At 43.1% G+C, this 25594-nt stretch overlaps 6 protein-coding genes and 1 long non-coding RNA gene across 16 annotated transcripts; 4 read left to right on the top strand and 3 right to left on the bottom strand.

Annotated features, from left to right (window-relative positions):
• Nucleotides 1-50: 50 nt before the first annotated feature.
• HmgD (High mobility group protein D) lies at nt 51-15320 on the bottom strand. 4 transcript variants are annotated; one of them, NM_166479.2, is made up of 3 exons: nt 3391-3422; nt 1161-1372; nt 51-1086 (listed from the first exon to the last, which is right to left on the bottom strand). In NM_166479.2, exons 2-3 carry the CDS (start codon nt 1308-1310, stop codon nt 898-900), a joined length of 339 nt encoding a protein of 112 aa, NP_726109.1. In that variant the 5' UTR covers nt 1311-1372; nt 3391-3422; the 3' UTR covers nt 51-897. The 4 variants fall into 4 exon arrangements, with proteins under 4 accessions (NP_726109.1, NP_726110.1, NP_001286696.1 ...); NM_166480.2 differs by lacking the exon at nt 3391-3422 and adding an exon at nt 2612-2642; NM_001299767.1 differs by lacking the exon at nt 3391-3422 and adding an exon at nt 14714-15320 and having other exon boundaries at nt 411-1086.
• Nucleotides 5165-6883, top strand: CG30403 (uncharacterized protein). The gene is made up of 2 exons (NM_166478.4): nt 5165-5657; nt 6109-6883. Exons 1-2 carry the CDS (start codon nt 5310-5312, stop codon nt 6667-6669), a joined length of 909 nt encoding a protein of 302 aa, NP_726108.3. The 5' UTR covers nt 5165-5309; the 3' UTR covers nt 6670-6883.
• Nucleotides 7183-7833, top strand: lncRNA:CR44749 (long non-coding RNA:CR44749). Its single transcript, NR_124682.1, has 2 exons — nt 7183-7285; nt 7386-7833. It is a non-coding gene; the product is annotated as a long non-coding RNA:CR44749 (long non-coding RNA).
• On the top strand, nt 8917-19290 carry HmgZ (HMG protein Z). Of its 4 annotated transcripts, none has more exons than NM_001299766.1 (3): nt 8917-9153; nt 18178-18390; nt 18474-18788. In NM_001299766.1, exons 2-3 carry the CDS (start codon nt 18238-18240, stop codon nt 18654-18656), a joined length of 336 nt encoding a protein of 111 aa, NP_001286695.1. In that variant the 5' UTR covers nt 8917-9153; nt 18178-18237; the 3' UTR covers nt 18657-18788. The 4 variants fall into 4 exon arrangements, with proteins under 4 accessions (NP_001286695.1, NP_726107.1, NP_726106.1 ...); NM_166477.2 differs by lacking the exon at nt 8917-9153 and adding an exon at nt 12277-12455; NM_166476.2 differs by lacking the exon at nt 8917-9153 and adding an exon at nt 13948-14101 and having other exon boundaries at nt 18474-19290.
• Nucleotides 19291-19625: 335 nt separating this feature from the next.
• CngB (Cyclic nucleotide-gated ion channel subunit B) lies at nt 19626-24087 on the top strand. Of its 2 annotated transcripts, NM_137763.4 has the most exons (6): nt 19626-19718; nt 20092-20179; nt 20737-22362; nt 22419-22568; nt 22631-23060; nt 23119-24087. In NM_137763.4, exons 2-6 carry the CDS (start codon nt 20153-20155, stop codon nt 24006-24008), a joined length of 3123 nt encoding a protein of 1040 aa, NP_611607.2. In that variant the 5' UTR covers nt 19626-19718; nt 20092-20152; the 3' UTR covers nt 24009-24087. The 2 variants fall into 2 exon arrangements, with proteins under 2 accessions (NP_611607.2, NP_001286693.1); NM_001299764.1 differs by lacking the exons at nt 19626-19718; nt 20092-20179 and having other exon boundaries at nt 20694-22362.
• On the bottom strand, nt 24014-25483 carry CG42496 (uncharacterized protein). Of its 2 annotated transcripts, NM_001299763.1 has the most exons (4): nt 25342-25483; nt 24608-25109; nt 24404-24543; nt 24014-24346 (listed from the first exon to the last, which is right to left on the bottom strand). In NM_001299763.1, exon 2 carries the CDS (start codon nt 25080-25082, stop codon nt 24798-24800), a length of 285 nt encoding a protein of 94 aa, NP_001286692.1. In that variant the 5' UTR covers nt 25083-25109; nt 25342-25483; the 3' UTR covers nt 24014-24346; nt 24404-24543; nt 24608-24797. The 2 variants fall into 2 exon arrangements, with proteins under 2 accessions (NP_001286692.1, NP_001163243.1); NM_001169772.2 differs by lacking the exon at nt 25342-25483 and having other exon boundaries at nt 24608-25198.
• Ppcdc (Phosphopantothenoylcysteine decarboxylase) lies at nt 24014-25483 on the bottom strand. 2 transcript variants are annotated; one of them, NM_001299762.1, is made up of 4 exons: nt 25342-25483; nt 24608-25109; nt 24404-24543; nt 24014-24346 (listed from the first exon to the last, which is right to left on the bottom strand). In NM_001299762.1, the coding sequence occupies exons 2-4, from the start codon at nt 24780-24782 to the stop codon at nt 24086-24088; spliced, it is 576 nt and encodes a 191-aa protein (NP_001286691.1). In that variant the 5' UTR covers nt 24783-25109; nt 25342-25483; the 3' UTR covers nt 24014-24085. The 2 variants fall into 2 exon arrangements, with proteins under 2 accessions (NP_001286691.1, NP_726105.1); NM_166475.3 differs by lacking the exon at nt 25342-25483 and having other exon boundaries at nt 24608-25198.
• Nucleotides 25484-25594: the final 111 nt, after the last annotated feature.

Below are 25594 nucleotides of genomic sequence, written 5' to 3'. Positions count from 1 at the left end.
ACCATATGCTTCGTTAATTTTCTACCAGGAAATAAGTAGATTTCGGTTTTCAACGCATTTAAAAAATGTATTTATTTTAATTTGTTGGTTTTCTCTTTAAATAGTACGTATAGTAATCAATTAAAACTACCGATTAAATGCAATTACATCTGCTTGTCTCATCTAACTTCCGACTTCCTCTTCTGCTATACATCTTTAGCTAACAAGACGTTAAACATTAAGTTTAATGCAAAATGACGAAAAGACCTGAGCGAAATTTCGTTCGATTCATTTGCGGTGTGTGTATTGTTTTTCGTGTATTTTGTCTGTGAAGTGGATTGTTTCTTTCCCTTTTGCCACCCGATCTTCGATCAATCGCTATCATCCAACTACTTAGAGAACAAGATGCAATTGTTTGTATCTTTTTATTTATAATGGAATTATCGTTTACTTTACACAAATAATATGCAAGGGGACTACTTTTCTCTTTCATTTTCCGAACGACTCGCCTTTCCAGGCGAAACGCCGCAGGATCGAAAAAAAAAACACCTCAACGCACATCCTGCTAATCTTATTTCTTCTCCTTTCCTGCCGGTTGTCCTCTTCTTTGTATATGGGCATTATAAAATAAACGACTACTATAAACTTAAAAACTCGTGTGTATAAATACAATTTTCCTTATTATCGCGTATTTTTGTTCTCTCGCGTATGTGATTGTGGATACAATGTTCAACAGATCTCGTTGTTCAAGTTGTCGATGAGATATGATCGGGCTTGGCGGCTTTGTATTCTATTAAGGGGGACTGTGGTTGCTGATGTTTGGATGTGGTGTTGCCACCAGTGTTCTTGTTTGCTTGCGGGTGGTTCTGGCTGGTTGTGTGTGACTTGGTGATGGATTAGGGTGGGGGATGAGCCAGTCTACTCGCTCTCATCATCGTCGTCCTCGTCGGACTCCTCCTTCTTGCTCTTCTTCGCCACCTTTTTCGCTGGTTTCGCGCGCTTCTTGGCTCCACCACCGTTGGCAGCACTGCTGCCACCATTGGCCTCGAACTCCTTGACCGCCCGATCGTAGTCGTCCTTGGCCTTAGCAGCCTTGGCCTCCCACTCCTAAGCGAATCAAAAGAAGATATCGTGGTGGTGTAAGTAAGGATCTTTGGATGTCAATAACCATGTGTACTTACAGACTTGTCCTTCATTGCCCTCCATAATTCACCACCGCGCTTGGCCACCTCGGTGACCTTGATGCCGGGATTCTCGCGCTTGATCGACTCGCGGGCACTGTTGAGCCACAGCATGTAGGCGGAGAGTGGGCGTTTTGGCTTATCAGACATATTTGAATGTGTTTTTGTTGAAACTATTTAACAAGTGTTACACTGTGTATTTTTGCTTCGAGCTGCAAGAAATAAGATAAATAATTATTAGCTGGATATTTGCATAGTTTTTAACAGTCTACAGAACAGTCTGCTAAACATTACTGTACTTGCACCCTGATTACTTTTAAATAACATTTGTTTCTGCAAGTGTAACAGCTGTTAGGAACACATCTCCCACTATACAGATCTTGATATCTATGTATATAACTATGTTTCTACCGATTTGGACATGTAATATTCAGAATTATGCCATTGTATTGTAATCCACAATCATATCTAAACATTTTAGCAATTTTTGCTGAAAGTTGAGCTCAAGAGATAGTTTTTAGGGATAAGATAAAATGCAGTACATTTTACGCAAATGAAAGCTGTACAACCAAATCCTTTGCTTTTTTTGCTATCTTAAAATATTCATAAATTCATATAACTACTTAATCGTACTGTACTGGACCCAAAACTAAACACTTTGATTCAAAATGTTATGGGCATCACATTTTCGTTTTAGCAGCGCGCCATGTTCCTGTACCAAAAAGCAAGGCAAACACAACAGCAGGGGTAGCGTGAGCGAGACAGCAGGCCACCACCGGGATGAAGCGATGGCGGCGCAAGCGAGATGGCACCACCTACTAGGGCTATCGCTCAGCACTCTTGAGCAAGAAAATACAAAAAAGAAACTGAAAATGCGCGCGCGCGCGCTTGCTCTCTCCCGCTTCTTGCTTCCTCTATCTGCTCGAACGCGCGCCACTTAATAATTAATATGAAATTAATTGGTGTTCTACAAAAGGAATATGCATGGACCTCTGACACCGCAACTGTTTGGCGGCTCAAAGGGCACGCTATTTGGCCAAAAAGTGCCACTTCTTTCGACGGCGAGTGCGGAAGCAACGAAACGGCAACACACTTTTTCTGTATGCGATGACTGCCTTATATTGGTACAGACTGCGACGCGCTCTCAACATGTATGAAAAAACCTCGAAAATGCTGGGGAAATAGCCGTTTGGTGTACAGATTTCAAAGAAACACTTAATTTGTCCAGGCGAGGCAATTTTAAGGGGCTTTAAGCAATTAATGTTGGTTTTTTAACGTGTTTTATCACAGCGCTCTTTGAACTCTTCCTCTCGCTCGCTCTTGTTGGAGTAAGTTGCAAACTAGCCGTTTATTTGAACAAGTTGTTGGTTTATCACTAATGCATGCGTTATATGTCACAAAATTGATGTTTTTAAAGTTTTTATCTTATTTGCTGCCGTCCGTTCACCAACCTTTGTCGCTTGTGCTTCAAAAAAAACTGAACGAGTCAGCGTCGACTGCCAAAAAGGAAGGCAGCGCGCTCTCACAGTCGACGTCGGCAGAGGTGCGCAAAAAAAAAAAAAGAAGGCGGCAGATGTTCGATAGAGAGAGTGCGGGAGAACTGCGTGGCTTTGCGGTTCGCTTTGGTTTTTACCACTATTCCCCAACTTTCTTTACTGCTGATATTCACAAATGTTATTTTTATAAAAATATAATAATTTCATTAGAAATTATTTACAAATAAATTAACTTGAACAGACTACATTTCATTCTCTCAGAGAGCGAGAGAGAGCAACGCCACTCTCACTCCGAACCGGCAAATTAAAAGAGAAACGCTAAATGTCGGGTAAAAACAAATGCACAAAACCGCATATCTTATAGGAAATAGTAAAGCAAAAAAGGCGCGCGTTTTGCTTGGCGTCTAGAAAACAATTTGGAAAATTGCTACTTTTTGAGCGGAAAACAAGGGGAACTGCGACGTTGGCGGCCATTTTGAGGCGAGGCCTAAGAAGCAGCGAGCAAAGTGAAGAAGTCAAAGCCAAAATGGCAACGCTTTCTCTGCTCTTTGGCTTGGGGGTACAGACACGCGCTGCTTGATTAAATTCACAACTGATTTAACGACGGAAAACTGAATTTCGCACTACAAATATGCTTCACACAACTAGGCACTTATATCTGTATAACTAATTCCATATACTTTTTACATTTTATCTTGCACAATATTATTTAGAACTCAGTAGAGGAAACCAACCTTGCGCTTGTGTGGCTAAAAATGAACTGTACGGAAGAACGGAACGGTTGGCACAACGAAAAAAACGAGAGAAGATGAGAGAGTGCAAAGAAACGCCGACAAGCAGCGACGCCGTGTTGGTATTGGTGAGAGAGTAAGAGAGTTCTCTCCCTCTCTCTGCGACGGGGAGCAAAACGGAATACAATAAATGGCATGTAAAAACAAATAAAACGCTAAGCAGGGAAAATGCGTTTTGCACAATAGTGGACGAACTAAATGGGCAAAAACAAATAAATGCACATCTCGATTCCTGCGAAATATTGCAACTATTTTGCGGTTTCTCATTTTCTTCCACTTTCCCATAAGTACAAACTGCACGGGAATCAAATTCTCTTAGTTGAGCAGTACAAAGAACGAGGGTCGCTTTTTAAAAATGGCGCCAAAATTTATATGCCCAAAAAATAGGTACCATTAAATATTTTAAAAAATATATAATAACTTCTCAGCCTACCCTTGATTTAGTACAGTTGATAGAAACTTGTTCCTATATATGTATGTATGTAGATCTATATAACATATCACCTGAATTTTGATTTTTCAAACTAATCGAAAATTAATGACAATTAAACTCGTTAATACTTTATATTAATACATACCATTTTATATTAGATAAAAAAGATATTTTTTCGAAATACATAGTACTGTTGAATTTAATTTTTATAAAAACTACAATGCAACTTTTGATCTGAAGTTAAATTAAATACTATGTGCAGAAGATCCTAATAGGGAAATAACCGTTACATATCGGCTAGATTTTCAGCGGCAGATGCAGCAAACCATTTTCCCACAATCAAATCGTAAATGCCCAGAAACGGGAACAAAGGATCCAAAATCGTGGCTGCAGTTTTTCCTCCTGTAGGCACAAAGGATAACGATGTCACGCGCTGTTGCAAGTTCACAATAGCGAAGGATGAAACAGGAAAAGCGAAGGGGCAAGAGCGAAGGGAAGACAAACAACTATGGAACCTACCTGAAGGAAAGAAACTGCATTCCGTTGCACACAGATTGCATGAGGGAAAATCTGGTTCGAAGAAATTGTAATATTAATTCGAAATGGGCGAGCCCAAATGCTTTCTGTTAATTAACAGCTGCTGTTAATGCGCGATCCCTCTCCCAGTCTTCATTTGAGAATAACTTCAACTTTATTATGTGCGTGAGTCCGTTATTTTTTATGTATGTATGTATGTATATGAATGAACAAGCTTACAGGGGCGCTTGCAGGATTTTACTGAAAGACAAATATGCTTTAATTTTTTGAATAAAATAGAGAGAATAGAAATTTGCATTATTAGAGTCGGAAGAAGAAACTCTTTGAATCCGCAACCGTGTTCAAAGAGCGCGTCCCGAATAACGGACCTGCGCTCTCTTTCGTTCGCAAAAGTAGCAAAGCAACTCGTCAGCACATTCATTCGTTTTTGCTTTGGCAATGCTTGAAAAAACCGTGGTTTACTTGCTTTTCTTGGGATTTTAAGTGTTGAAAACATTTTCAATATGTAATTTGATTCTTATACTTGAATACGTTGTCAGAGCCAAGGACTGCGTTACTAAGAAGTAGTTTTTTTCGGTAGCTCATTAAATTTTGGGGTTTCTAGACAACAGTTTAAAATTTCTGTCATTTGTGCTTTATGAAAGCAGACTTGCAGAAGCACACAGCAAAAGCATCACAGAAACAGAATCCATGAGCGAGAGGAGCGGTGGAGAGAAGCAGCAGAAAAGCAGAAAGCAACATGTACACCGTCAGTTGTGGAGCAGCAGTTGCTCGAAGTGGTTATCGTTTGTGCTTTTTCCCTTTGTGCTTTTTGGCACGAGGGACCATTGCCAAAGCGGGTTCTCTAAAAATAGAAAGCATTTCCAAAAACGATTATATTTTGAACGCGGCCATGAACAGTGCCGTACCGCCCGGCGTGTTGGGACTACCCTATCGATTTTCGGATGAGCGTACGGTCAAGTTCGTAGAGCTTTACGGCCGGGAACCTTGTCTCTGGAACAAGCGACCATATTTGCGACGAGCTCGAAGCGCCGCCTATCGGCGAATTCAGTCCGGGATCAATGCTGATATTGAACCATATGAGTCAGGTCTTACCATCCAGGGCGTAAAGATGAAGATCAAGAATCTTCGTACTGGGTACCACCAGGAGCTAAAGAAGATCCGAACTATTCCGGGATATCAGCCAAAGACGCCCTGGTTTGCCCCACTTCACGGGTTTTTGGCAGAGTTCTTGGACACGGTAAGGGATGTTTACGATTAAGCATTTGTATAAATTTGCATTTGTATTATAAAATAAGATTTAGAACATGACTTATTTTTCTATTGAGGATTTTGAAGCACTAGAAATGAATAGCACACAAATAAATTTTGTTCATTTCGGAATTTAAAATATTCCTCGACGAACATTTTGTGTGGCCCACTGTGTGAATAAACTCAATGGGCTTTGAAAAACTTTTGGGACAGAATTGAAGCATCAGTCTTTTGCTCTTAAGCTTAAACTGCGGTCACAGCGGTCATGATGTTTTCTATATATCGCAATCTACAAATTGAATCAATATGAAAACACATTGTGCGGTAGGATTGGTTTTTAATGAAACATTTTTATTAATAATTATTATAGTTAGTTAATAGATGTTTATGAAAAGATTGCCGACTGGTTTTCATTTAATTTCATGTATATTTGGTTACAGAATGAGTTGGAAACATCAATTCCTCAACTAAAGCGCCTACAGATTCGACTTACCAGACTGAAGCCGATTAAGATTCAGACGGAGATTAAGCCAGATCCCGATGACTTGTCAGTCCCCGATAGGCCGTTGGATGCTACACCCTCTTCCTTATTTACCGTTCTGCCAGCACCTATGCCCGTGGAGGAGCCTCCCACTCCACCGCCTTCCGTGCCCAAGATCGGAGACATCATCTCACCAGTACATCCAGACCCAGCGCCTGTTCCGATAGCAGGGAACTGTCCTCTGTCGACAGCCTGCTCCATTTCTGAAAAAAGTGAGGTCTTGGGATTGGGCCTGGGAGTATCGGCAGCTGGACGGACGAATGGAGTTGGCCTTGGAGTTGAAATGCGAGGCGAGGACGAATTCACCTACTTCGGGTTGAGCGTTGCAGCGCAAATCCGTAATATGCCATTGGCCAGTGCCATGCTAATGCAGTCGAAAATCCAGTATATGCTCTCTATGGAGCGTCGTAAGATTAACGGTCATCCTGGCGATATGGACATATTTCTAACTAAAAACTAAGTTTCTTTTGAAAATGGTGGAGATTACATTCCTTTAAATGAATCTGTGAATATGGTTATACGTTATCTGCTTGTATAATTTGGCAGAAAATCTTCATTGTACAATTAACCATGCTTATGTGCTGTGTGTTCTTGTTTAAAAACACTCTTGAAGTATCATATTGGATTAAAATCAACGACAAAGCAACCTCATGTTATATATAAGTTATATAATTTATGATAAGTGGAAGAAAAATATATTTTTGTTCATACCAAATCGAAAAATTCGAATTTAAATTTATGTAAATTAAACCTTTGCTGTACGGCTGATGCGCCTAGGAACAGAAAAAATAAAACTACAAAATATGCAAAAATAATGTAAATTAGATAATTTATAATTTACCATTCATGGTAACATATCATTGCTGGATTATCTAGTGGCTTCGATTTGCGAGCGTTCACTGTGCCGCCGGAAGAAAAGCAGAAAAGCAAGACGGCAAAAACATTGCGAGTGGGAGAAAACAAAACTGTACAGTACAGCGAACCAGCAAATAGAGGCACTCTCTTCGACCGACTGAGTGTGTTGGTGAGCTGTGTAAAATACACGCGAGTAAAGTGCGTGTAAAATGTGACATAATGTAATGCGTAATGTATATTTCAATTAAATCTATAATCAGTTGCAAATATGTTTTATTTAGTTACGGATATATCTTTTATTTCAAATTTTGACTCTTTCAGCAAATGTGACGCATTCACACACACACACACACACACAACCGGTGTATGTGCTGAATAAATTCTCAGGAGAAGAGAAAACCGAGACTCTGAAACCGGACGACGAACGACAACAAAACGCACGACTGTTGTTGCTTTTGCTTATCAACTTTGCCAGTTTATTCGCAGCATATCAACACCCTACCCGAATTCGCAAGTCGGGCTTAACTGTTCTTGTAGACCCTTCGCCTGTTACCTTCAAAATGACAACCAATACCCGATACTGACACAAACTGTAGAAATATTTTAGTTTCGTAATTAGAATCTAGTCACAAACAGTTTATTTTGATTAACTAAAAAATTGTAAATAACAAAATGATATTTTCAAATAAATTTGATCTAATAAACTTACTTTCATGGTAGTGGTGGGATCACATTATCATATCTAAAAATTACGCACCATAAAAGTTTTAATTACTTAAAAGTCCAATTGGGCTCAAAGGACCAAGAACCCCCATCGAGTAGTCCGCCCACATATGTACATATGTATGTATGTTTGGACAGTGGCTAGTGTTGCATTTTAGAGCTCCGCTTTAAATTGGGTCACAACGGAGTTAGTCCTGTTGCTCGTGTTGGTTTTGCCACTTCCACTGCCGCCTGGTGGTGCAACAATAGGCCCCACGGAATGTGCCGAAGATACAGATACTGAACTTGGCCGTGGAGACCGATGGGGCATGGGGCGTGGGGCGTTGGGCATTCGGATTCGCACTCCCATACGTTGCTCGTTGTTGCTAGCGACCGGCAAGCTCTATCCAAAACACACACCACCACACTAACAAAACAACAACGCGTCGCCGGGCCATCGCCAGCCGTATTATTTAGCGAGCTGCTCCCCAGATTTTCCCCGATTTCCCCTTTTTGGCGCACATGCAGCCGCATCAGCTGTTCGCCAGAAACGAACCCCCCCGTGGAAGGTGGGAGCACAAAACAGAAACTGAAATCGAAAGAGAATCCGAACCAGAAAGGAAGGCCATATAAGTGAATCGCGAGGGGCTTACCTCAGGTTTTGATTCCACCTGCTGTGGAAGCTTAAGGAAACGATTAAAACGTGCTTGATACAACAATCAATTAACCAGGGATTATTTACTGATTAATTTATGATCCTTCAAGGATAAATCTCTAAAGAATTTACCGTCGCTTGTTTTACAATTTTGAACATGTATGTATATGCGAAGTAAACTTTTTTATTAACACCCAAATTTTCGACTTAAAAACTGAATAAACAAAACTTCCTTTGAAATGCATTCATAACTTCGTTAATCCCGATTTAATAACTACTAAGCGATGCCCTGCAAAATGTGGCGCCAAAAGATATATTCTTTCGGAGCCGTAAGACCCTCCATAAAATGCAAAGGCAAAACCAAGTACATTTAGTCCATATGCCAAGCATATTGGTTCGAGTAGGATGGGTAAAAACGATGCAACGTTGAGGAGCGGCAACAACAAGTGCCCTGTGTGCCCGGGATGTTTGCCTGCATCCTGCTGCGAGTACTTCAGTCTCCTGATTGTCTGCACAAGGATATGCCAGGAGTGCTCATGTCTGTCTGTGTGTGTGTGTGTGTGTGTGTGTGCTGGCAAGGCAGCTCACGCAGCTCAGTTCCATGAAAGGCACAAACTGCTCGACCCTGCAATCCGCACATATTCGTCTACTAAACCGAATAAATGTGAAGCCGGAGTCCATATTCTTGTGTGGCATGTCCACGTCCAGGCAGCAGGAATCAACCTAAGCTGGGTAAGCGGGGTCAGTCGGAAAAGAAGGAAAGAGGAAGAACCAGACACCAAGGATCTCATAGATGATTGCTTAGTACACACAAAAAGGTCCGAGGCCTTCTCTACTCTTCAGCCATTACCAAAATGAAAAGTTGCAGCAGAATGTGGCAGGAAAGAAGCATGTGTTTCATAGCTGCGCTGATGATCCATGATGCTTAGTAAAGTTCCAATAAAACCTATTCCATTACGATTATGTATAATTCACATTGATTTAATAAATGAGTATTTTATTCCCAAGAGGGTGATATTAGTGCCGAACAAATGAAGATGGCAGTTCTGCACGTGAACACCCCGTAGAGCATCCATCCTTCGATCGGATGGCTCTCCAGAACGCTGGCACATCCAAGTACATACGCATGCTGGCTTGTTATATCCACATCCTGTCAAATGTTCGCCTCATGCGTCCCCATTTCGATGAAGCGTCGCCAATTCGCTCGGCTCGTTAGCTGGTTCGTTTTTGCATACTCCTCCCGATGAGCGGCTGCCCCTCATCCGCAGCCACTCCTGGCCGACAATTGCCACCACCGAAAGTCGCCGTCAGTAGCGTCGGTCCGCCGACTGCAGCCCGCTTGGGTATCAAAACCGAAAACGAAACCAACACCGAGCCATAACATCAGAGCCCACCCAGCACCCCACTCCATCCCACCATCCCCCGGCGATGTCATCCGTCGGCCGGGCCGTTGGCTTCATACTATGGTTATACCCAGGCTATGGCTACACAGACACACGGCTAAAAATGAGACGACAAACAACCATAACAATCGACCGACCCACTGGCACGGTGGGACCAATGGGCCAAGCGAAATATGTCCATTTCTGTCCATCTTGAAATTATCCCATATTTTTCGGATATCGGTACACGCCAAAGATATATTTTGTGTATCCTGCAAAGCAACCCCTTTTAGGCACCCCAAATGGTTTTGGGTTGAGGTCAATGATCTGTAAAATACGTTACCTTGTTAGTAGTCCCATCAACGGATACAGTTGCAACCCATTTCTGAAAAATATTTGCATATCGCTTGATCCCTTAATATTGATGTTCCTAATCTTGTTTGGCTTAAAAAAAGGGAGTGACAAAATAGCAAAATGTTGCGATCCTCCAATGAAATTATGGAACTAACTTGCTAGCTTGTATCTCAGGCGTGCCACATATCTTATCTAAAGGATATTCAAATAAATGTCGTTTGTTAATCCATATTTTACCACTAAGAAATTATCAGTGACAATTGCATCACGGAATTGCAAATCTTAAATCTACTTAATCCGTTGAGCGATTCATCGTTAGACGCACTCAGATTGTCCCACTGCATTTTCGCATACCCTACACCGAAACGAATCGGGTTCTTTGGTTTCGTGCGTTGTTTGGCTTTGCTTCGGACTCGCGCAGATACAGATTCAGATTCAGATTCCGACCGATTCAGATACAGTCGCACACACAGTCGCGTATGTGGAACGACCGCCTCAGTCCCTCAGCCCCTCTCCCTCGCACCCTCAGCCCCGTCTCGCTCGCACCGACTCCCCTTCAGAGACTCGTTCGGTTCGTATTTTCGTATTTAGCTGTAGCTACAGCCGTGCTGTACTGCGGTCTATAGAGCGAGATACTGGTGTACGAAAAACCGGCGGAACTGGTCGACTCGAAGAGTCCTCTTTTTCGTCGTCAAAATTACGGCCAGTTTTCTCGATTAGATAAGGCCCTTTGGAACAGCACTCTGATGTCATTTCGTCCATGTATGATTGTTGTAATTTTGAGGCCGTTTGTTATCTGCCTACGTGCTTACAATTTATTTATTCATTCTTTACTTACAATTTTTTTAATGAAATTTTTTTTTTATTTTTTAATTTTTTTTTAAACGTTTTATTTAAGTTTTATAATAAAACAATTCTGGGATCGAATGGGAAATATTTTATTTAGATGATCATACACTATTTTAATAGGATCCAAATACTTGGAGATAGTACCATATCATTAAACCATTTACGATTATTACGCTAAAAATTTTGCAATGTTTATATTCCTCATTCAAAACGTTTATCGCATTTGATTTTCAAATATGCATTTATGAAAATCACAGCCCGGCAATCATTTAAAAAAAACTCGAATTAATTTAGTGTAAGCAAAAGCTTAAAATAATAATAATAATAAATTCAATTAATACATTATGTATTTTTAATTTATATACAACAAAATATCACTCGTATAATTTGTATTTTCTAATCACTTTTTCATAGTCTGCCCACTGCACGTTTTATTTTATTAGTTACTGGGAAACAAAGGCCTAAATAGCAGATTTCCTTAATTAAATATAAAATTATTTAAATGCCATCGGATTGCTTTATGTCTTTCCAACACGTCCACATACCCAGAATCCCTGAAGTTAGTTAAAAATAACAAATTTTTTAACTAAAAACGTAGTATACTGCAAATATTTTAAGGGTTATTTTCAGAAAATGCCCTAAAAAGCGCATATTTAAATGAAATATTTTGGTTTCTTGAATGCCATTCGAAGGATTGATGCTCTCCCGAAATTTTCCCATACCCAGTACACCCCATGTTAGTGATAAAACCATCCAAAATTCAACCGAAAAGCGTACAATATATGTCGAATGAGCCTGCCCAAAGCGAACCACAGGCCAGTCAGGCCAAACCAAGGTACCAAGACCAGGCGGCCATGTTCAATGCTTTGACTCTGCGCTCTTGCCGTTCCGTTGATACCTCCACCGCCATCTCCGTCCGTACCACCACCTCCACCTCTTCCGCCTCCTGTTCCGTCCATCTGCTCTGCTCTGGCGTGCTGTGTGTTCATATAACGAACGAACGAACCCAGCAGAGCCAAAGCAAAAACCCACACACTCGCACATTCGCCAGCCAGGCCAGATACACACCGATAGTGAAACGTTCTGTATCTGTGAGTACCAGTGCCAGTGCCAGTGTGCCTGTGCCAGCAGCGAGCGGCGAGCGCGATACACAGATACACAGATACTCGGCACGCACACAGCGATACGGCAGCAGTTTGCCTGCGTTTGCGTCGTACTCGAGCTATATGGCGTATGGCCCGTATGGCTCTGGGCTCTGGCATTCACTCTACGCTGTGTATTTCATATTGCAAAGGCAAAAGCTGTACTACGTACGCTCAAGCGACTGACTTGGGCATTCAGTGCAAAGAAAATTTTATACAGTGAACAGAGCAGCAACTGAACCAAAATCGAGCAGATTTTACCGATTTGCTGCAATTAAAACGCAAATTACGCGACTTTTTCGTACGGGTGAGTGTCAAGTGCTTCACTACGATTGATTCGTTATTGTCTAGCCTAAATTATCTGGCCAAATAATAACGCCATCGTGGCCGTTTATTATATAAATTTTGCTAAATAAACGAAACGACCCAATTTTTTTCTGGTGCTACGGCGTGGGCCATACACTCTACTACTTACTACTTGGGCCCACATAGAGCCACATTGCTTTCGCCTTTTGGTTAGGTGGCTTTAGCTTTCGTCCACATCGTGCTCGTATTGAATTGAAATTTTGAATGGAGGGCGCGCGCGAAATATTGACGGTTATTTTTTGAAATGCAGACGCGTCGGGTGTGCGAGCTGATTGGCTTAGCTGATTACTCAATCGATTTAAATGTAAATGTCAAATCAATATTGTAGGTTAAATATATTCTGGAAATGGCCAAATCTTTACATTGGCCAGCGGATTTTTTAACAACTGAATGATGGCCAAAGGGCAGTGGCAATAGCGATGGCGATGGCGATGGCGATGTGTAATTGGAAGTGCTGAAATAGGAGTGCTTTATTTTTTAATTTTTGCGGGACGAGGTGGGCGGTACAGGTGGGGGGGGGGGGTGGCAGTGACGACGTTTTGGACGAGCTCTGGGGTATTAAATGGGTCGGTCAGGGGGGGTGGGGTGTGCGGAGAGGGGAAAGCGGCGCCGCCAAATACTACTGGAAGTTCGTTCTCACAGCTCCATGCTTTTTATATGAACAAACAGGGTACAGTCGCGGCAAAAATAGTCGGAACATGCGCGTCTCATTAAATTTTAGGGTGCTTGCTTTGAGATAAACATTAGTAGGGTTCGTACAGATGGTGTTTTTAAAAGAAATTAATTTTTTGTTTTTTAGTTTAGAATAAAAAAAAACTTTTCTTCTGTGGCAGCTTTAAAATGTTCTTTTATAAGCCTCGCAGAAATATCTTAGTTTCTTGTAATACTCCAAAGCATGCACTTTCAATATTCCGTGCCTGTACTGTGCATGCGCTGTTCCTCTAATCGGAGGGCCCGCCAGTGTGCGACCACGCAAATGAGTCGCCTCGCGTGAGCCGTACACAACCGAAGGCCCGCCACTGTGCGCATACAGTCGCCTACCCCCGATGTGCCCTGCTTGTTGGTTGGCTGGCCGGGTTGCTCGCCTCTCAGATACAGATACTTTTGCTTTGGCCTGCCTGTACGTACGTACTCCGTGCTATTTGATGGTCTCGCTGTTCGTCGTTCGTCGCCGTTGCTGCCTTGCTTTTGCTTTTGCTTCTGCTGTGCTGTGCTGTGCTGTGCTGTGTGTGCTGTGTATGCCCCCTCTCTCTCTGCCGCTCGCCTCTATGTGTGTTTCTGTTTCGGTTTCGGTTCGGTTTGGTTGGGTTTCTGTACAGCTCGTATGTATGGCCATTGCCTGGTACAGCTGCTTCAGTTGAATTTCAGTTCAGTTCGCTTGCCTATAGACGCTCGCAGTAGCAGTAGCAGGCAGGCAGCCAGCCCAGTACATTTTGTTCAGTTTCAGTCTCAGTTCAGTTCGTGCAAGGCAATTTTCACAGGCAGCAGAGCCCAGTATCCACTATCCAGTATTCAGTATCCAGTACAAGTATCTGAACAACGTTTCGGGCCAAGAAGAGTGAAGCAGAAGCACAGCGACAAGGCAAAGTACGTACGTAGATATGGGCATTTTTCATACGATTTTTGCACTTTGCTGGCCAAGAGCGCATTTACACTCGTCGTCAAATTAGTCGGCCAGGCATTAATCTTCGAATCAAGTGAAATCATGTGCGCGCAAATATATTTATTCGGTTATGTATTTAACTAATTAATTGCCGTTTACAAGGCTTCGTTGGGTTTTTGAGGCCTTTGAATGAATTTAAATTTTAAATGTGCTAGTTGATAGTTTGCAGTGCGTTTTCGTATTTAAATAATTAATCACAACTAATGGCTGTTTCGTGATGAAATAACTATCTTGTTTATAATTGAGAACAATTAGCTGAAAATTAGTTGAATATTCGCTTTGGTTTTTATGTTATTAGAATTGAAAAACAATTTTTCAGTTTCGACTTTAGTGCGAAAACGAACTTAAAGATAAAGCTAAAAGTTTAATTGATTAAATCGACGCTGACATGCAAATTAATGCTGATATGTGAGGTAGATTCATTTAACCACAATTATATTGAGTTAGTCAGTGTTTTGCAGGGTGAATGTGAAAATGCTGATTACAGCTTATACGCGATTGGCTTAATAATTTGTTAATTTTAGCAGGTGGCTTACCTTTATATTTTTATAAATAGCACACTGAAAGAAACGAATTAGTTAGGCGCTGAATTTTTTTGATTAACAACAGCTGTGATATATTGTGCAAGTGCATACTTCGATCTAGGTTCGGTTTGGCCAGTGTAGTTTGTTGCTGTCTGCGGAGCGTTCCCCAGTGCAAGTCACTTTCAGTCGCACCTGCTTGTTGGGGCTCTTGATTTCTGATCGGCTTTGGGTCTCGCCTTCGGGAATTGGCCACCCGCTGTCCACCCACCTGTCGCCATCTGCGGCTTCTCTTGGTCTGAGCCCTTTTGCCTTGGCTTTTGCACTTTTCCACTTGGTCCTGCAAGGCTAATCCTGTTTTTCCGCAGTAGTCAGGCTGGAATTTTGCTTTTCTCGCGGCATGTCACAGGATTAATTCGCGTTTAATGCTTGCCATGTAGTTTCTAATGCAGGGCCGTCCAGGATCCTCGCTGATCCTGGACAAATTTCACCTATTTCGATTGGTAATTTGATTGCTATTTGCCGAATTAGTTTGTTTTTTTTTTCTTCCGCGTGCCTGTCTTGTTGTTATTTTCTAGCGCTTTGCGTGCTGCACTCTCGAGTGCAGACTAAAAATGGCGCCAAAAGTTTTGTTATTCAGTCCCCCCACTGACTCACACAAGCAGAAAAAAAAAAACCAACACACCGATAAGGAGAGAGCGGGCGAGCGCGATATAGCCATAGCCGCTGAGCTTCTAGGGGGCATTTACAGTTACGAAGCTCTTTTCGCGCCACTTTTGCGCTGGTTCATGTTTCCTAATCGAATACGACTACGGGCTAATCTTACGCAGATAGCGGTCGTTGTTTTGATGTACCTCAAAGTCACCCACCGGCGATCATACCCACTTTTCTCTGATTTGAGATATCACATTGTGTGCAGCGCTATCGCTGTTAGTTTCGAAGAACTAAACCTCCAAAAGTTAACTACTTTTATGATCCTAACTTACGATTTTCTTGTCAATTTTGCATCTATGCATTAAAAGATTTTAAGATTTCGGTTTTCATCACTAAAAAAAAATTTGTAGTAAAAATATATTTTTTAATAATTTTTGTGATGAATGAATCATGCCCTTGCAATTATTAACATGAATAATTCATGAATATAACCATGGCGCCATCTAGCGTTCCACTTTCAATCAGCTTCGCTATCTTATTGACCTACCTACCCTTTGATTTGTGCCACGACTGTACCGTACACTGAGCGAAACCGGCGTGACAGAAAGAAGGAAACCCCATTAACCGAGGGCATTATCGGCCTTATGTATCCGCTCGTTTAAAAGTCACCACTGTGCGTTCCACGCTCTCCATGCGAAAAACACATAGAGTGCCATCCAGTGCGCAAATCCCTGGGAAAGTATCTACCCTAAAATGCTGGTTCTGCGCACAAGCTTCCTGCTGCAGGCAAGACAATACTTCGTTGGATTTTTGCTGGGCGGTTTTGGGTGGTTTCTAATGGACTCGGTGGTTCGGTGGTTCGGTGGCACGGTGGTTGCTATTTGGACTGGTGGTGCTGCACGGAAAGTCTCTCCTTCGGCCGGGTGGCATTAAAAACACACGCCATAAACACATAGAGTCGACCAGATAAGCGTTGTCAGTTGTCTCTCAGTTGACGTCAACGGCGCTGCCTCATTTGCTGCTTCAGTCGCTGTCGCTGCTGTTGTCGCTGTCGAAGCCGCTGCCTCTGTCGACGTACTGCTTTTCAATTTTTAGATCGGCAAAAATGACAGTTGTGCCGTATTTTCCACTGAAAAGGATTTGCGTTTTTTTTACCAGCTCCTTCCTTATTTTGAATTCCGTTTAATATGCTTTGTGCGCCTTTTGTGTGGGTTCTGTTTGTCGTTAGTCTGGGGCTTCATTATGCCACATGCACAAGGGGCGGCCGCAACACGTTGCGTATGCGTAATGTGCCATGTTGCCAACGTTGCGTATGCGTAATGTCGCTGAATAATGGAACAACATGAATGCGTTGCCAGTCAACTATCGAAATTGTGAGCCCAATTTATGAAAAATAAATATTTTATTCATGATGTATTTAGTTATCGTTATCCTTTCGATAAACTTTGATTCTAGAAAATAAATTTAAAACGTCTTAGGGTAAATCCTGCGGCTAACAACAACAGCATTTATGCTTTGTTATAACTCGAAAATGCTTTCGCACTGCAGAACAACAGATACAGATATATGTATATTTACGCAACCAACTAAGCACATACACTCGCACCAATGGGAAATGGTTTTCGCTTTCGATTTTCTAGGTGGACCCCCACTGGAAAAGGAAAATATATATGTATATATGTATATAGGTAGTGAGGGGAAGACTATGTAGGTAGGTGGCATCCTGGCTGCATCACGTGTTGCCGCAATATGCGAAGCCTCGCCAGGCATCATCCGTCTATCTGGTGGATGCGTGTATCTGTGTCTGTGTCCGCGTTGAACTAGCAACAATTTTGCCGCCGTTTTCCTGTTGCTCCCGGACACAGGATACGCAGATACGAATATGTATGTATATGTATGATGCATCTGTGGAGTGGGAATATCCCCCAGCCGTTGGCAAAATAATGGTGTTGTGCAATCTGCAATGTGAGATGGCGGCTGCCTGATTGATGCGCCACTCGTCCAGCCACCTTCTGCCTCCCACTTGACTCCTCAGGCCGCAGATTCCTTCGCTTTCGAGTCGTTTGTTAACCCAATTCACGTCGTTATGCTCCTCCGTCTGCAGCAACCAACCGTCGTCTCCCCTCTGCCCTGCCTCTGATGTGGATGTCGATGCCGATGTCTCGTTGTCGTGCATTTTGCGCTGAATTCCTGGATTTGGGTCAAGTGCATGGCAGTCCATGGCTCATGGCTGTTGTTTTGGGGGGCAGAGTGTCGTCGTCATCGTTGTCGCCTCATTTGCATGCCCATCTCCCAGCTGATTTGCTAAGGCGCACGGGCTCTTTAAAGTCCGGTGCAAAAAGTCACTCTTTGTGGCCATTGACCTCTGTGTTATATAAATGCAAGGCTTATATGGTGGGCCATCGAGTACATATGTACATGAAATCGACACCCGCAATTAATTGGAAATATTGCTGCCATAAATAGCCATTATGTGTGGGGGGGGGGGGTGTTATATAAAGCCGCAAGGATTATTTATCAAAAGTATTTCATTTACGTTGGCATCTGGGCGGCAAAAGGGGCGGGGCTAAAGCCAGGGGTCGTTTGACCGCGACCGGCATATTTAATCAATGCCTGTTTGCCCATAGCCCAAAATGCAATTATTGAATATTCAATCGGCTGAGTCAGAAGCAAAAGAAAAACATATGCAGGTGCCTGTGATTCAAATTAAGCACATTTATTCGTTTGCTCCTGGGCGTTTTAAATTAGTATTTTAAATTAGTAACAGATATATCTTTTTATCAAATTTAATATTGATTTTAATGAATATTTTTTTCTCGTTTCAGCTGCTTAAGTGCTCAGCCTTTATATATATTCCTCGAGAGAAGTTAAATTAAACCAGAATAATGAGTGGAGATCGCCCGAAGCGTCCCCTTTCCGCCTACATGCTGTGGCTCAACGAGACCCGCGAACAGATCAAGAAGGATAATCCCGGCAGCAAGGTGACAGACATCGCCAAGCGGGGCGGAGAACTCTGGCGCGGACTGAAGGATAAGACCGTAAGTAGAGCCAAACGGCCAGTTCAGCTGGCAATACTCTTTACTGATTACTAATTGCTGGGCATTTTCGCAACTTTTCGCAGGAGTGGGAGCAGAAGGCCATCAAAATGAAGGAGGAGTACAACAAGGCGGTAAAGGAGTACGAGGCCAATGGCGGCACCGATTCGGGAGCGCCCAAGAAGCGAAAGAAGGCGGCCGCCAAGCCAGCCAAGAAGGCCAAGAAGAAAGAGTCCTCCGAGGAGGAGGAGGAGGACGAGAGCGAGTAGACACGGTTGCATCCATCGCAATGGGCAACGTTTTTCTGCATAAGTTTTAAAATACATTTTATTAATGTAATTTTTTAAGTGACAAAAAAAACCCACAAAATGAAAACCAAGAAAAAAACCTAATTAAAAACCAAAAAAAAAAATATGAAAAAAAAACAAAGAAAAACCGAATTAAGACCTTAAATCTTTAAATATGCACCAAATCCATAAACATGCAAACACACACGGATACACACACACACATGCCAACACACAGCATAAATCATAAAGACTAAGTTAAAGATGTGAAGGATCACACAAACATTATTTCCAGTCATCTGTTCTTTATATTCTAGGTTTGTACGTATAAATGTAACTATATGTATGACACTACTCCCAAAAACACATACAGCCCACTGCCCCCGATGGGGGGATTCCCCGCGACCCCCTTTAGCAACTTTCGATCGCGTCAAGTTATTTGAATTTTGAGTCCCTCGATTCGAGAGCAAAAAGTTATATATATATATACATACATTTTAAACCGTATACATAAATATATATTTAAATATATATATTATGTAATTTAAAAAGGAAAACAAAAAAAAAAACAATATTACAAATATGTAATTGTGAATGTAGAGCTGAATGGAATATTAAAAAAAAAAATATATAAAAAAATTCTGAAAACTCAAAACATTGGATTGAATTTTCTTTGGTGTTTTGGGAAATGATTATTAATTATATAATGAAAGCATATATATTATGGAATTATGAAATGAGTTATTTAAATATAATATGTTAGGATTGATTTTAATGTAAGCTCATTTGAGCAGTTTTTTTTAGGTGTTGAATACATTCGCCTGATGAAAGGTTTTTTTAGTTTTGGATAACTTTCAATAGCTTTTGCACCACTGTATCTGAATCAAGCAAAGAGCGCCTGCGTTAAAATTGTTTGGACTAACGAAACAAATGTACCGCACTTCGCTGACCAGTTTATCTTCCTCTGCATCGACGGCTGGTGACTGTGTGCTCAGGATAGAGGTCCTTTGCCGAAAAAATAAGTTTAGCCTAATAGTAGTGAAGGTGAGTTTAGAGCTAGTGCTAACGACACATCTCATAAGAGAGTTAAATAAGAGCAAACACTTAGGTGTCAATTAAATACCTGTAGAGGTCCAGGTGAACTTTTCACCAATTTTCAACCACCTGTTGGCTCTTCTTATCAGCACCCAAAGAAGAGCCAACAATGGGAGCACGAATGTTGCGCACTACAAGTTGCAACAGCTGGAAAAATCAATAGTGCGTAGAGCGTATGAACAGGCAAAATGAATAAGCTGAGTAGATAACACTCGATAGGGTCAAGTGCACTGCGATTTGCGTGTCCACTGAGCACATTAATCATACGCCGTGTGCAACACGCACTAGGCTAAACTCGTTACTTTCCCCTTCTTAATTACAGGCTAACGACCCTGAACTCTTCGCTGACACTGAACTTATCCGCTGGCAGGTCGGTCAACACAATGACCAGCATGGCACGTTTTCGGAAGGTAAGCTATGGTTCATCCTATATATTGTAGTATATATATTTATAGGACTATGTATATCTTTATGACTGATCCAAATGATTCTTGAATGATACTCTCAGTCCAACGTATGATAATCTCAGTTAAAAATAGGAATAGCAAAAAACACAAGATGTATTCAGTTTATAACTTAATGTCCTTTTATTGATAGTAAAACACAAAAGATATTTTTACTGTGACCTTAACTTCCAATATAATCAACCCGAGCAAGTTGAAAATCCCTAGGCAGGACTTCCGTTCAAGGATGTTGAAAAGAAGAGTCCACGACCCTTTGGGTTCATACTTCTTCTGCTTCCATATTAGCCGAATAGTTCGATGGATGAGCTTGTGACGTTACAGCGACTCCGCCGTCGCCTTTGTGCGGGTGTCTCCAGCAATTACCATGCGAATCACACACACTATACCCCGTTTTTGTTGTTTTTATTGCATTTGCGTGCTGGTTCGCCTTGTTTTTATTTGCGTGTATTTCTAAAACCGACCCTCAATCGACTGAACGTGCGGCTCGATTCGCTCATTTGCAGGTGAATCGCCAAAGTGAGAAGCTCGAACCGGAGGCGAGTGCATCGTTGCTAAAATCATCCCCGAATATATTGGAGAACTTTGCCTACGACGAGTTTCAGCCAATACAAACCAATCACCCGCTTCTAAAGCGGATGGCCACCACACCCGTCGCCCAATCCGGCTCCCAGAGCAGCTCCTCTTCCACATCGTCTACGCGTAAAGCGGAGCCTAAGTTCTGCGACACCCTGGAGCGACATGCCTTCATGCGGAATGTCATTAATCAGCAGCCGGAGAGCACACGCCGCTACTCGACTCCTGGCGAAAAGGAGGCCCAGGTGCGGCGCAGCCTGGAGGAGATCACCAAGGATCTGAAGGAAATCGAGCAGTTCGTTAGTGCCACCGAGGAGCTCATGCAGAGGGAGAAGGAACAGGAGCAGATGATGTACTCCAACAAGGAGAATAAGTGCCCCAGTCCGGTGAAGAGGGTTACATATAAAATAAACGCCTACAAGGCGCCGCCTCGAAGACATCGTCCTGGAAGTCCACGATTCTACCACTCCAGATTGTACTTTAGGAATGGAAAAATTGGATGTGTCGACTCCACGGAGCATCAGAACAATGTGGGCGCCACTCATGCTCTGGTCAAGCACATACTGCACCATGAGAAGCCCCTAGTGAGTCCGGATAGTGTGAGGAGAGTGCTCGAGCAGGACAGCTTCGAAATGGTTCCACTACCAGGAGCTGTTCCTGAAATCGTACCCGATCCAATTGCCATTCAGCGGGCGGAGGAACTGGCCGCAGCCACTGGCCAGGTCGTTTTGCCCAAAGAGGAGGAGGAGGAGGAGAAGAGTTCGCCACTGCATCAAGTGGAATCCCAACCAGACGTTGACGAGGACGAACAGGATGTGCAGATCTGTTACAACGAATCGCCCGAGCTCCAAAATGAGGATCGAAATGAGCGAACCCAGAGGACACCCTCAATAAACGAGAGCGAGATAGTGGCCGTCGATGAACCGGACACGGAAATGAACTCGGATGTGGATCACCGCAAGCCAAGCAGCGCTGGTAGCTTGGACTCCCAGGGTCAGCAGTTCCTCCGCGATCAGGTTCGTCATTTGGTTCGTCGCTTTACAGCCAGAGCCAACAAGGTGAAGTCCCGGATCGAGCTGCCTCCGACTCCTTCGTCCAGCAGCACGGTCAGTTCACCATCTCCGCCTCCGACCAAGAGTCTGCACCCTTCGCCGCAGCACAAGGTGCGTCTGGTGCCGGCTGGTCAATCACCCCATCGTGGAAGACTCTTCGAAGCGGATACTCCAAGGTCCAATGTGTGGCTCTGTTCCAGTTTGTGCGGCGCCAACAATGATGAGCGAACCCTGGATCCCCAGGGCAAGATCTACATCTCCTGGCTATGCGTTGTATCGCTATCGTTTCTCTATAACGCCTGGGTAATCCCGCTGCGTGCCTCGTTTCCCTTTCAAACCAAGGAGAACACCAATATCTGGCTGGCCTGCGACTTTTGCGCTGACATCATATATCTACTGGATGTGGTCTTCTTTAAACATCGGGTTATGTACCTTTTTGAGGGATTCTGGGTGAAAAACAAGAACCTCACCAGAAAGAACTACATGCGAAAACTGCAGTTTAAGGTGAGTTAACTTACAATTTCATTTAGAATTGTACAACTTAACTTAAAATGTTTCAGCTGGATCTGCTGGCCCTTCTTCCGCTGGAGCTATTGTACTTTAAACTCGGAACACAGGCGGTTTGGTTGCGTTTTCCAAGGTTCTTTAAGATTCAGAGCTTCTGGGAAGTGTTTCGCCTTTTGGATCGAGTCATATCTTCTCCGCACTTTGTAAGATATACTAATTACTTAAACTATGCCCTGTTTATTAACATACAATTTCAATATTATAGGTTCGAGTGGCCAAAACCCTAACCTACATGCTCTACATGATCCACATCACGGCTGCTCTGTACTACGCCTATAGTGACTACCAGGGTCTGGGACAGAATCGTTGGGTCTTCAGCGGCAAAGGGCATCCCTATGTAAGGTGCTTTGCTTTTGCCACCAAGACGGCAACTTCGATAGGAAAAAACCCCAAGCCGGAACGTCAGGGAGAGTACGTCTTCATGACGGTGGCCTGGCTAATGGGCGTCTTTGTGTTCGCTCTGCTTATCGGTCAGATCAGGGATATCATCTCGACAGCCACTCGGAATAAGCATGAGTATCGCCAGCTGGAGGATGAGACACTGGAGTACATGCGACGCCTCAATCTCTCGCAGGAGGTGCAGTCGAGGGTCAAAATGTGGTTCCAGTTTACATGGGAGCAGCAGCGCACTTTGGGTTTGTAAACTTCTAATATATGTTATATGCAATATCAAAATAAGATTAAATTTTGCAGATGAATCCAACATATTGGATGCTTTGCCCATCAATTTGAAAACCGATATCGCCATCTCCGTGCACATCCAAACGCTCTCCAAGGTGCAACTCTTTGCTGATTGCGAGGAGGCTTTACTCAGAGATCTGGTTCTAAAACTAAGGGCAGTCACATTTTTGCCAGGAGATTTCGTTTGCCGCAAAGGCGAAGTGGGCAGAGAGATGTATATCGTGAAACTGGGACAGGTTCAAGTGATGGGTGGTCCTAGTAGCGATGTAGTGCTGGCCACTCTAACCGAAGGTTCCGTGTTCGGGGAGATCAGTCTGCTGGGAATAAATGGAGCCGATCGCAGAACAGCAGATGTCCGATCCAAGGGCTACTCCAACCTGTTCGTGCTGTCCAAATCGGATTTAAACGAGGTCATTGCCTACTATCCCACGGCCCAGGCGATTCTCAAAAAGCGTGCTCGTCAGCTAATGCGAAAAAATGCAGCCAGAGAGCGGGAAGAGGAGCGAGAGCGAGCACGCAGCGCCCTCCAGGCAGATGTGGTTATCGGCAATCCCAAAACACCAGAGACGGCGCCCAAACTTCTGCAGACAGTTATCCAGGCGCTGCCGTTTGAATCGCCCGCCGTGGTGCTCATCACGAGAGGTTCGAAGAGGATGCGCCGCAAGCGCCAGTCCGTGCAGATGGAGACCATTGTTGAGCCCAAGATGGAGGTGACAGGCGCTGCCGAGACGCAAGATCAAAAGGGCTTAAAGACAGGACGATGTTCGCCAGATTTGCTATCTTCCATACAGCAAGAGCTGAAGTCTAAGCACAAGTTTATCAACCTCACGGACTCGGAGAAGGCGCTGATCAGCCAATCGGCAAACAATTCCCTGGAGGACATGAAGGTGGTGGATCTCTAAGATTTCATAGCCAATTCCATATTATTTGTCTAACTATTGTAACAAAATATTCTGCGATATAAACTTTGTGTGCATAACTATTTAATCGGCTGAAAGGCGGATAACACCGCTTCCACAATTGTGGGTACCTCCGCCATGGCGCCGTTGCCAGTATCACCGCACATCAGAGTCTTGGATATGCAGGGTATCTCCTTGTAGCCCCAACTGGTCAGCTTGTCGATCTGCTCCCGAGTTATTGGATGGTCGTACATACGGGTATTCATCGCAGGTGCAAAGAGCAGCGGCTTCTCAAGGTCCCAGGCCCGCACCACACACATGACGATATTATCGCAAATCCCCTGTCATAAAAAAGATACTGAAATAATGTTCTGGGTAAAATGTCGACCCAAACTTACGGTGGCCATTTTGGACAGAGAGTTTGCGCTGAGTGGGGCTATTACCAACAAATCCGCCCACTTGCCTAGATCTATGTGGAGTACAGGATCTCCTCGCTTGTTCCAGGTGATCCACTCGTCGCGATTGTGGTAAATGGGTACTACAATATATGCAATAGTTTGTTAGTTAAAGTTAACAAATACCCGAAGATTTAGACAACCTACCATTTTCGGGAATCTGCTCCAGTTCAAAGAAGTGTTTGGCTGCTTCGGTAATAAGTACTTTCAGGTGGAACTTAAAGGGTAGGCGCTCGTCGGAGAGCTCTCGGATTAACTGGGCTAACTTAATGGTGGCCACACTTCCGGTGGCCGCTATCATCACATTACGTTCGGGTTTCATGGCTCACAATGCCGGCTATTGCTTCTGCACCTCCGGTTCTTTTTGATCGGTCTTGGTACTCTGGTCGTGAAAGCCCAACTTGGACCACTCGGTTTTCTCCATAAGATTGTTGTCCATGCGACAGGCCAGGTAGTTCTGGGCGTCCTGGCGGCACTGGCTCGTATCCTGGGCGTTCTTGCGCAGACAACTGGCGTAGAGGAGGAATTGCTTCTTGCAGAGACCTTCGTGGTCCAGGGGAAAGGAACCCTTCTCGGGCGGCGTGGGCACGAACTTCTTCTGGCTGTAGATCTGCGAAGTCATTTGTGAGTTGCTCTGCTCGCTCCTTATCTTAATTCATTGATAAAATATGACTTAAAATTACGAAATAATTGTGTAAACAGCAAGTCAGTGTGACCAGAGAATGTTGGGAACCACAAGTTGAAAAACATTCGGAGTTACAAAGGTCACTTTCAAATCTTATATGAACTTAAATATTGAGAATCTTATAAGATAAAAAAATGAATAAGGTTTCAAGTATGAAATTCAAAATCTTAAATATGCTAAAGCAATAAATACTCACAATGTTGCTAACATATTTATCACTGATACTGATAATTAACATGTAGCATTTAAAATTTGCAATTTTTAAATTATATTAAAGCCATTGACAAACATATAAAGTAATTTGGCTGATTAAGTGATAAATAAGTACAGTTCCAGAAAACAAATCAACCTAGCAATACAGATTCACTCTGATTCCGAACCAACTCAAATCACAGTTTCCCAATACAGTGACTTCGATTGAAAGGAATAACCCTATGTGACAGCTGTCA

This window comes from Drosophila melanogaster, chromosome 2R (assembly GCF_000001215.4).
Source record: "Drosophila melanogaster chromosome 2R".
Taxonomy (NCBI): Eukaryota; Metazoa; Arthropoda; class Insecta; order Diptera; family Drosophilidae; genus Drosophila; species Drosophila melanogaster.
The sequence above is the reverse complement of the archived record's forward strand: the minus strand, read 5'-3'. Positions and strand labels throughout refer to the sequence as shown.